Consider the following 12073-nt stretch of genomic DNA (forward strand, 5'->3'; position numbering starts at 1 on the left):
CTAGCTTTTTTTTTACCTCTTTCATTAAGTTTTTTTTCATTGTTATCCAAAAGTCCACATCAACTTATTTTACTGTTATCTCATTAATGTCTCATTAATTGATTAAACTATTGTTGAGAATCAATTAATTGATTAAACTTACACCACACATTTTTCTACTCTTTATGTCTTTTAGCATACCCACTGTTTTAGTATTTAAAAAAAAAAACAAAAATAATTAAGGACTAATAGTAATAACTAATCAGATAAGGCCTTGAGAAGAGATAGAAAGACACAAAAATGTTATGGATTGTTAAATAAAATGCATTGTTTCGCTATATGTTACCAAAATAAAAGACCTGAGATTGACAAAATATTTGAAAGGGAGAGAAAGAGAAATCTAAGAGGTCACTACCTCTGTTATACTGGCCACCCACTACCATCAAGATGTTGAAATCCCTACGGTTATAATTTTTTTTCTTTTTTCTTTTTAAAATTAGGGGCTTAAATATGATTTAGGTTTGAGTAATTCGGTTGGATGGTTTTTACTTTGGGTATATAAGGAGAGAAAATATTTGGTGCGCAATGTAAAGCCATATTCTACCATAGTTTAGTTTTAAATCATCTATAAAATACATGCATATACATTTACCCACATCATGTCTTAATGTTACACTATCAATGAGTAGAAGACGATGAGAGAGTTGGGCATACTTTCATTTTATGGTATGAAATATGTGAACATAACACAAATCAGTTGATTTTTATGGTCTCGTTACTTTTTTGCATTTATCTTTGGTTTCATGATTTAAAAAAATAATAATCTTACCTTGAGAATGTTACAAATATCCAGTGAAACTACTAAATTAATTTTTAATATCTCAAAATGTATATGTTTATTTACTCTAATTTATTTTACTTTTTCTTTATAATATATGTACAACATTATCCAAAACCATCTTCCATAAAATATCTAAATGCATATATTAATTATCTATAGTTGTGTATTAATTATATATATTAAATGAATTTATATGATTATTTTTTATAAACTTTACAAAAGAGATCATTATTAGTTGGAATAACAATAATAAATTTAGAATATGACATTCTTACTAATGTTTAGTTGCTAATCCTTTAAACTTCCTAACTTCTTTCATATATATATGAGTGTGTGCGTAATAGAATAAATATATTTATTTTATTATAGCATAATGAAATTTTAATACTCTCTCCTTCTCAATTTGTTTGTTCTATTTGAAAAGTCAAACTTTTAAAGAAAATATCATTTATTTTCTTATTTTTCCAAAACTATTCTTAAATAAATTCGTAAATACACTCTTAGTCCCTACATTTTTTTTTTCATTTTGGTCCCTATATTTTCATTTTATCACTTTTAGTTCCTAAACTAATTAACGCGTGACATTTAAATCCTTATCGTCACCCAACTAACAAAAAAAACTGACGTGGCTGACGGCACCTTAAAATAATAATTAAAAAATCTATTTTGGCATTAAAAAATGCCACATCAGCATCTAAATTAATTTTAATTAAAAACAAAAATTAAAAACAAAAAATTACTTCAATTGAGATCTAAGAACATAAGAACATAAGAACTTGTTCTTCAATGTTCTTCTTAAATCAAGAAATAAACCTAGCAACGTCATCAAACCCAAAATCAAAGAGCAAACCCAGAATCAAGAAATAAAACTACCATCTTGTTCTTCAATGTCCCTCTCATACGCTCTCTCTTCTCTCTTACCCATAACGGCAAAACTACCATCTTGCGCTCTCTCTTTGAATTAGTGCCATGAAAACAGTTGTCTAAGAATTTTCAAGCTTTTCCTCACCACCACTGCTGCTAGTTCCTCACTGAAGGCTTCAATCAGGTGCTACGAACGCTAGCTTTGGTGCTCCACAACCATGGAAGAGAAAGTTTGCATTTGTGCTTCTGTTTGGATTTGGGTTTGAGTCTAGGTTTGTGTGCCAAACGTCAAGGGAATGAGACCCATGACCTCTGCAACAACCACAGGTAACGAATCACACCGGAAACGCCACCAATCGTTCTCCTCCTCCTTTGTTGGTTTAGGTCTTGGTTGGTTTAGGGATTGGGTTTTTTTTTGGGTGACAAAGATTTGGTGATTTTTGATTTGGGTTTGAAAGGTGGGGTTTGGGTATGGTCATCTATGGGTATTTTTTTGATTTGGATTTTGTCTGAAAATTGGTCTAATATAGTGTTTTTGTTGGAGTATGAATGATTATGGATATGTTTGTATGCTTTGTGATCAGAGATTTTTGGGGGTTTAAAGTTTTATATGGCTAAGTGTATATGTTTGTATGGGTTTACTCCTTGATTCTGGGTTTGCTCTTTGATTCTGGGTTTGATGTTGTTGCTGGGTTTATTTCTTGATTTCAGAAGAACATCAAAGAACAAGTTCTTATGTTCTTAGATCTCAATTCATGTAATTTTTGTTTTTAATTTTTTTATTTAATTAAAATTAATTTAGATGGTGATGTGGCATTTTTTAATGCCAAAATAGATTTTTTTAATTATTATTTTAATGTGCAGTCAGCCAAGTCAGCTTTTTCTATTAATTGGGTGACGGTAAGGACTTAAATGACACGCGTTAATTGGTTTAGGGACTAAAAGTGGTAAAATGAAAATGTGGGGACCAAAATGGAAAAAAGCCAAAATGTAAGGACTAAAAGTTCATTTACGCCATAAATTTATCAGTTTTTTTTTTTTTTTTTTCAAAAGAGTTATTCTTAAGGAAGCAACTAAAAAGGTGTCCCAATTAGATTAATTTTTTAAATATTTGTTAGTTTTCTTTTCAAATAATTTTGAAAATAAAGTGGGGGTATAATAGGAACTTTAGTACTTTAATGACTTTTATTTTTAGAAACTGGACAATATTTTGGGACATTCCAAAATAGAATAGAGGACAAACAAACTGGGACGGAGGGAGTATCATTTTTTCTTAGAATCATATGAGAAATATATATATATATATATATATATATGTTTTTTAATGTGAGAAACAATTGAAACACTGTATTATGCAACAATTGATGTAATGCCCAACAAAAAGGGGGAAAATTAGTAACACAAAATCAAGAATGTTACAAAAAAAAAAAAGTATATATACATTTTTTTAGTAGGCATGAAACATACTTATCTATATTAACCATTTTATCATGTAATCTTCAATTAGTGAACACATATATATAGTGTGATCAAATCACTACACTACTCTTAATGTCTTTCTATTTTGTCTAAAAAATAACTAAAGATTATAATTTTACAAGAAAATTTATTGAATTTTTTTTTTTACACATCAATAGTTGAGGGATCTGAATTATAAATGTCTTTATTGGAAATTGAGTGCCAACCAGTTAAGCTACAATATTCATTATAAAAATTATTGAAATATTGGTGAAAACTAATAATAAGTTGTACCACACATCATGTGAGAATTCAGCTAGTATACATAGACTACATATATGCAGTCAAGCAACCAATGAACGACAATAAATTAAATCAAGCATCAAGTCAAGATTCTCTTTCCAGTGCCCCCATAACTCTTCCAGGTATAAACTTCAAATAATTATCTAGGCACCAAGTTATTCTTTCACCTTATCATTTTATAGTTGCTCCCATTAACGTACCTACACATGAAATTGGCGATATTTTGTAACCATTATGAGTGATGTAATTTGCCATTTGTGTTAATGAGTAACAATTACACCCACTAAAACTTTTGACATTATACCTCTCAATATGTTTTTATTAGATACTATGTATTTTGACAAAATATTGTCATTTAGGATTGGGATCTATGATATTTATTTATCTCTCCCAATCTTCTTTATAGCAAAAACAAAGATTGTAGTGAAGTAGCTAAAGAATTTAGATAGTAAGTTTATACAAACCTGGAGTTTGTTTTTAACTGTTAATCACCCTTCCTTGTATTCTAAGCTCAGTTCAGAAAAATAATGGAAGGCACATGTTGGACTTTGTAGAAATCATCTCCTTTTTCTTCAAGCCTATGTTTGAATGCTATTGGCATCCATTGTATCTCCAGTTCCTTTAGCATGCCGACAAACTTCAATCCATGTGGAACTGTCACCAACTTGTTGCAATCTGTAATCTCTAAATGGCAAAGACTAGGCATTGCACCTGCCTCCACTGTCCACTCCTATAAATTAGGCAAGCCTGTAGTAGTAAAGATTTGAGTTGAGGAAAACCTTTCTCAGAGCAAACCATTTGCTTCCCAATGAAGGCTTCCCATCCTCTTAGGACCCTCAAGTAAGGTAGCTTCTCGAGTATTGGCATTGGATCTTCTGCAAGTCTAGATCCCCACAAAGTTAACTTGGCAAGGTATGGAGAAAATTCTTGGTGATTTGGTAGCTTGTTAATCCGCCCTTCTATGTGCAGCTTGTGAAGACGAGGACAACCTTGTACTACATGTCCTACATCTACTACCTTATCAGGGAATGAAAGCATTTTAGTCTTCATGGACAAGGATCGAGGGCTATTTAATTTTTCATTAGGGTGATTGAAGATTTCCTTCAACTCTTGGAAGTCTCTTGGGTCATGTAGCACCAATTTTCTAAGATTCATCAAACTAAGATCTCTTACATCACATTTGTTGGTGGGGAAGTTTACTAGTGTCTGCAAATTACTCAAATTTGCTAGTTGCAGCTTATCATCAGTTATATAGTTACACCACTTCGGAAGATAAAGATGTCTCAACTTTTTCATCTTCCATATCACTGTCGGTATTAGTACAGTTGATTCCCAACTCAGTTCTTCAATGGTTTCCATATTTAGGGTCTCTAAAAACACCAAATTGACTATGGAGGAAGGCAATTCTCGTATATGAGTTTTCTTCAAGCTTAAGAACCTCAAGTGAATCAAGCTTCCTATTAGCTCTAGTAACTGTCCATCCAATGACTGGATTCCTTCTAGATCCAAAACTCTAAGCAATTTTGAGTACTTAAAAACTTATTTGACTTGCTGGCTATTTTCATTGAGTATATAAGGGACCTGATCTCAAGATTCTCTTTGTAATAATTATTTACGAGAAGTTCATCATAAAATATGGCAAGTCTTCGAATACTACTGGTTGATGAATCAGCTGTCTCATTTCCACTCCAAGGATTCACTATGTGGAGGAAATTTTCCTGCTTTGCCTTTGACAAGCATAGGTCTCTCATAAGATCATGGAGACAACAGGATTTAATCCTTCCATTAGACCCAATTACACCCACTTGAACCATGCATCTATTTACCAACTCAACCAAGTAGCGTTCTACATAATCTTCTAACATTTCATCTCCCTCTAGTTCATACTTCAGTGGCACAAAGCCTTTTGCCACCCATAGTCGAACCAATTTCTTTGCTGGTATATCGAAGTCCTCTGGGAAATGGCTTAGATAAAGGAAGCATGGTTTCAATTGGTAAGGCAATTCAAAGTAACTCAAAGCCAACACCTCGTGAACCCTTGATTGTTGTCCTTCACCTTGGCCTTTGCCTAGGAGTAATTTTATATTTCGATGCACAATATCCCACTCATCCAATGTTTCTTTTGTTGCTAAAAGTCCTCCAAGCACAATAATTGCCAGTGGTAAACCAGCACACCTTGCCACCATTTCCCTCCCTAACTTCTCCATATCTTTGAATATTTGAATTCTGCATGTTCAAAGGAACTAAATTAGAAAGTATTACATTTTCAAGTCTTTGAAGTTTTATTGAAAGGAAAAGTGATGAGGATGAAAGGCATGGAAAGAGAGAATTAGGAAATTAGAGGCACAACAAGAAAAAGAAATAAATGGGACCAGTGCTTAACCAAATGACAATACTCAATACAGAATTACCAGTACAAATGCTAAATTTAGAATACACAGCTCTACCATATATATAGAATTACTTCAAGTGCCACTAATAAATTCTTTGATTATAAAGATGTGTCCGAGACTCAACAGGTGAATCTGGTAGCAACAAGGCTGTGTAGATATCTTCAAATTGGTGGGACAAAATTCAAGAAATGCGACTTCTCAAAGGATATCCGAGGTAACAACATTCAAGCCTTCTAGAGACACAACTACCCTCATAATTACTACAACTTCCAATAGTTAAATATACAACTCATAATACAAACTCAAATTACAAGACAATACACAACAAGATTTGATGATTATAAAACTTATTTTCAAAACAAAGATTAATTGACCAAGTCCACATTTTTCAATTGAATTTTAATCTTCAAATGGCTCTCTCTTGAATTCTTACTTGGAATTACGTATTCAGTTATGAAAAACTACAATATCCCACCAGATTAAAAAGAACTTGACCTTTGGTTTAAGATGATAGCTTTTCCCTCTTTCAGAATCCCAATAAAATCATTCTAGTCCTTTTTAGCAAAAAAGACAAACTAACATGCTACTTCTCCCCCTCTCAAAAAAAAAAATAAATAAATAAATAAAATGCTACTTCTCAATCAGGCATCACGCATGATAAGCATGGCTGAATAAATTTGAATGCATAATCTTCTTTTCATTAATTGAAATTGAAACAGTTTGCACCTATTCACCTCATAGCTTTCAATAGTTGATTTGAAACCCTCTTCAAAAAGAAACCATTTGTATTTCACAGCTTTTAATACCTTTGATTAAATAATAACTACAATAAAACCACTATTAATTAAAACACTCATCTGATGAATCAGATGATAAGATGTTGTAGAAATGAATCGAGATTTCCACAGTTTGTAGTGTGTATGTAGTAGTACATATGTATACAATAAAAAGTGGTAGGATGAGAATATACTTGGATTGTTTCTGTGAAATGCCTTCTTCTGAAACAGCTCCCAACTCTGTTCTTCGTTTAAACAGCACGGCTAATGTAGAAAACACTTGGATCTATATGCAAGGCTACTTCTCTATTGCGAGTTGTTAGTAAAATTTTGCTTCTACTTTTGTGTCCTAATGGGAAGCCTGGACTAAGTAAATCCCATGCCTCTTTGCTCCAAATATCATCCAGGATCACCAAACATCTCTTCTCTTTCTGAACTTGATTAAGCTTCTTTGCCAGCTCTTCATCTCTCATTTTCAAAATTTGATCCCTCTCATCTTTGGTTGGAGAGGTAAGTATGATTAATATTCCTTCCCAAACATCTCTTGTTTTGCATTGTTGAGATATATAAGCCCAAGCGAAACCATCAAAATGACGCCTGACCTCACTGTGATGGTAAACTTTTTTAGCAAGAGTGGTCTTTCCTAGACCACCCATCCCACAAATAGACACAACTTGGCAGTGTTTATCTTCATTTACCAACTGAGCAAGTGCAACTACTTCTTTTATATCTTCATCCAACCCCACGATATACTCTTCAACAATATGGGAATAAGACCATCTCAATTGCCTTTGTCTGTCCAGCGCAGAACTTGAGCCCACTTCTTTTATAGGAGTCACACCATAAGTTTGTAAACTTCTAGTAAGATCAGAGATTCTTGTTTTAATGTCCTCAATCTTGGACCCCACTTTATAAAGCTTTCTGGCGTTGAAAATAGGAACACGTTTCTTGAATGTGCTGTCTCTATTCTTCAAAGCAATTTCAAGGGCGAAAGTTTCAATAACATCCTCAACTTCATAGGCAGCTTCCCGTATCTGTGAAACCCAAATTCGTGTTGGGTGTATTTGCACAATAAGTTCAGCCCACTTTTAATAGACATGCTCATTTAATGAGCTTTTCTTTAATGTTCCTTATCTTTTTTTCATCATATACAAAAGTCAGCATGAGTTATTGAGGTTGGTTGGCTTAGGCGTCTTGGACACGCTGAAGAAAAAGGAAAAGAAAGATACAAAGGCCATTCGGCCTAAGGAGCTGAAGAAAGAGATTTTGGTTGAAGTAAAGTCAAAGTAAGTGGCTTGCATTTATTGTGATTCGATGAGAAGAGTGTGGAAGGAAGAAAAGAAGAAAAGGTGAAAGAAATAAAAGGGATAGCCCATTCGGCCATTTGGGGCAGAGAGAAGTGAGGTCCCAGATAAACTGAGGACTAAGTGCAGTATTGAAGAACTACGTGAGTGAGTGAGCAAGCAAAAGAGAAGAGAAAAATAGAGAGAAGTGAGTGAAAAAAAAAAGAGAGGTTTTTTCTTTTTGTTCAAGTTGAATCTCTAAGTGTTGTAATCTCTATTTAATATAGTGAAATTATTCGGAGTTTGTCTCGTGATTTTTCCCTTCAAGGAAAAAGGACTTCCACGTAAATCTGTGTTATTGTGTGGTTGTATTTCCGCTGTGCTTGCTAAAATTTATTCACAGTTATATAAAATTTTTCCTAACAATTCGAACACTCTCATCTTCGTTTTTCCTTTTATCTGCATCTTTTAAAAAGCACTGTATCCGCTCTAATTCAATTTGTGTTTGCTTGACTTGTTGGCTCACCCCTTTTAAATATGTCGCTTCTTCAATCAAAAGGTTGCCTAGCCTTCCCACTGCATTGAAAACTACAGACTCGGCCATGCTATGCGCCTCCTCCTCCTCCTCCCCTCACCAGAACAAGAAGCAAATATCAAAGCAAATTTCTCTTCACTTTGCTCCATCAGTTTTTCATTTTAGTTTGTAATATTGGCTTTCATTTATTTTTACCATTCTTGTAAAATAACCAAACAAATCACATATTATAATTGTTGAAGATTTGTGTTGCTTGTGCAAATTAATTAAAACAGCTACTCAGCTCTAATAAATAAGGGTCATGCTAACGAGTGTTCTTAGGGCACTGATTAAGAATCCATTTTAGGAAAGTATTAACATCACTTTTATGGGAAATGAAAAAAACTGTCAAAACATTAATTGTTTTTTTTCTTTTCCCATAAAAATTTTCTTTAACTGGATTCTTAACCAGTGTCCTAAGGGCACTCGTTAGCATTTCTCATAAATTAATTAGAGCACGTAACAATGACCCCATATATGCTGCCACCGGGAATGCCTCCTACAATAAATTAATTAGAGCACTTGACAACGACCTCAAATCTGCTGCTGCCAGGAATTCCTCCATTCAAACCAATTAATTTATAGCACTAACAACAACCCCCTATATGTGCCAAATTCTCTTTTCAAACCAAGTAATTTAGGAATAAAGTTTGCACTGTAGCAATAATTTTACAAAATATTACAATACAAGAAGCAAGCCATGCGGCACATGGCTATCCCAGTAATGCCTACAATGTTGAGGAGGTTCAGAGGAAGATCTCCCATGTGTTGTGGCGATAATCAGCCGAGAACAGAACAATCTTTGTCTGCATATCTCCTAGTATGTTTTGTCTCTTGTTCCACGCTTCTGTTTTTTGCGCTCTATCTGTTGGTGTTGTAGTAGTTTCAGACTTTCAGGTTTGGCCTTTTACTCTCTCATTTACGTTCACTCTTCATGTAGTGTACAATCGCACACATATGCATGAATGGTGTACAATAATACAATATTGTACACACTCCTAAAGAAAAACCTTAAGAAAAAGAAAGATTTGAGATATCTATTTTCTTTTTTGGAAGCATCATATTCACCAATGTCTACTCTTACAAAGAAAACGTTCAATGCACTTCATGAGCAAATCAGTTTGACTGAAAAGTGTAAAAGACCTTGAGCAGTTTGATGAATAAACAAGCAGTGATCCCCATAGTAAATACGGAGAACTAATTTATGACCAACCTCAAGTAAACTGCAGCATAAAGGCTATTACCGGGTGTTGGTCCGACCAAAGTGAGATCTTGGGAGGAAAAGGCACTTGTGCCTTACAACTCAATATCATCTAAGGATCTACCATTGCAACAAACGTAGGCCACTAACGGCTAACCTATCTTGCAGCATAAATGTGGACTTGATCTAAATTGTGACAAATTGAAGGCTCAACTTTATCATGAAGAACAAAGAATACGGTATCTTTGAAATACGATTTTCAGAAAAAGCAACCATTCGAATTTGGAAAGCAAATGAATAAGACTTTTACCGGCCTTCTCCAAGTCATAACGTTTTACAAAACAGTTAACAACGTTGAGATTATTGTGGTGGTTAATTCAAGCTTACAAAATACAAACAAAGTCATTTACATCAATCTATCAATACTGTGTAGCATCCATTACCGTGAAAACTTTATCCAACTACCATGGAACATAAATTTCTAACAAAACTAAAATCAGACCAATTTCCCAAACCCAAAAGAAGACCTCCACACCAGCTGTGGCAGCACTATCACTGTCAAACAATCCATTCTCACCCGCTTGGTTACACCAAACCATGAAATAGACTTTGAAGTGGAGAAGACCCCAATCCAAATGTGAATTTGATAATTGTATGTTCATTAAGCCGTTTGGCATGGCGGTGCCCAAGAACAAGTTGGCTGATTCCTCATAGAAGCACTTACAGGTATATTTAATTTAACAATGGGATAGGTATATTGAATCATTGGTCACTACCAGAACCCACATCATCTTTCCTCATCGCAGCATCTGCATACTCTTGCAGCTCCAATGCGTGCTCAAGGCCTATCTCCACTTCACCAATCGCAGGACGTTCCAAATTGTCTTCTCGCAGGCAAGAAGTGGCAATGTCCACGTATATCTTGAAACACTCCGGAGCTATCTTCCCTATCAGATAGGGATCAATAATCTGATTTATGGTCCCATCTTCTACGCATGCTGGAGCCCAGACGGCCATATTCTGTTCCCTCTCTGATTCCACGTCCACTGATCTTCTCGCACAGAGCACTTCAAACAGTACCACACCGAAACAGTAGACGTCAGTTTTATCGGTCAGCTGACTCGTTCGAAGATAAGCGGGATCCAGGTATCCAACAGTACCCTTCACTACAGAATCAATCCTAATTAAAGCCTTTGACAAACTCGGGGGACCCTTCTTGCACAAGCTGAAATCTGACAGCTTGGCCTCCCAGTTCTCACCCAACAAAATGTTTGTCAACTTCACGTCGCGGTAGATTATAGTATGCTTAACTCCAGTGTGAAGGTAGTGCAGTCCACGCGCCACTCCAATGCAAATCTGTAGTCTTCGTTTCCACGGGAGGGGATCATGTTGGTCCTGGTGGAGGAGGTGTCTGTCGAGGGATCCACCTACCATGAACTCAAAAACTAGGATCATCTCGTGTTTGTCAGTACAATATCCGATGAGATTGACGAGGTTAGGGTGGCGTAGCTGGCCAAGCAACACTAACTCCGTCCCAAACTCTTTGAAACCCTGTCCTAACATCCGATTACGACGCTTTATTGCAACGCTTACGGTACAGTCACCAATAAATCCCTTGTATACTTTGCCAAAAGCTCCCTCACCAATTACTGAATCATCGTCGAAGTTATTGATAGCTATCTTGATCTCAGCGAGTGAAAATCTCCGGCATAATCCCTCTGGAAGAAGTAAAGATTGTTTTGCTCTCTTCCCGGACGTACTGAATAACTTTGAAATATACTGTGAAATAGCTTCCATTGACGCTTCGGTCATACACCATGCGATTGACGACAAGAGAATTATCAGATTCAATGGAGTGGAAAGTGGCAGCTTTGACCCGGAGATGATTGATTAGATTCAATGTAGTGCTTTGATAACTTCGAAATAGAAACGGGTCTTCATGACACCAAGCAAACCAAGGAAACTACCAAATTGAACAGATTGATTTCAGCCAGTTTCCAAAGTTATGGGTTCGGATTGAAGTTTGTTCAAAAAAAAAAAAAAAAAAACGACGTATGAGATTGATTGAGTAGTAGGTTCAAAATGTTGTAATAAACCAATTTTACATCCTAAACAGTCAAACATCCTTACCTCTATCCTTCCGTTTTTTCTATTCATTCTTGTTCTTCTCTTTCCTTTTCGTTCTCTATTTTTATTTTTTTATTATTTCACCGGCCAAGGTGCAGTTTACTTGTTGGAGTTTTGAAATGAGTTGGCTCGATTCCCATTAGGAATTCTTTTGGATTACCTAATAAATAATACATGGTTTTCACCTTCTGGTAGGTGGGGTTATATATTCTGTGGTTCAATCCAAGGGGTGGTTCAAGGGACCCCTCTACCTTGTTAAGGTTCTAGGTCATAA

General features: G+C 35.1%; 1 protein-coding gene and 1 pseudogene across 1 annotated transcript; both read right to left on the reverse strand.

Annotated features, from left to right (window-relative positions):
- Positions 1-3699: 3699 nt before the first annotated feature.
- On the reverse strand, positions 3700-8501 carry LOC126728540 (putative disease resistance protein At1g50180; annotated as a pseudogene).
- Positions 8502-10063: 1562 nt separating this feature from the next.
- Positions 10064-11808, reverse strand: LOC126726657 (receptor-like protein kinase FERONIA). Its single transcript, XM_050431974.1, has one exon. It carries the CDS (start codon positions 11482-11484, stop codon positions 10435-10437), a length of 1050 nt encoding a protein of 349 aa, XP_050287931.1. The 5' UTR covers positions 11485-11808; the 3' UTR covers positions 10064-10434.
- Positions 11809-12073: the final 265 nt, after the last annotated feature.

The sequence above is a fragment of the Quercus robur genome, chromosome 5 (assembly GCF_932294415.1).
Source record: "Quercus robur chromosome 5, dhQueRobu3.1, whole genome shotgun sequence".
Classification (NCBI taxonomy): domain Eukaryota; kingdom Viridiplantae; phylum Streptophyta; class Magnoliopsida; order Fagales; family Fagaceae; genus Quercus; species Quercus robur.

What these genes read in the sequence shown, in the direction of transcription:
- LOC126726657 (XM_050431974.1), bottom strand. Translation starts at nt 11,484, where the DNA reads ATGACCGAAGCGTCAATGGAAGCTATTTCACAGTATATTTCAAAGTTA.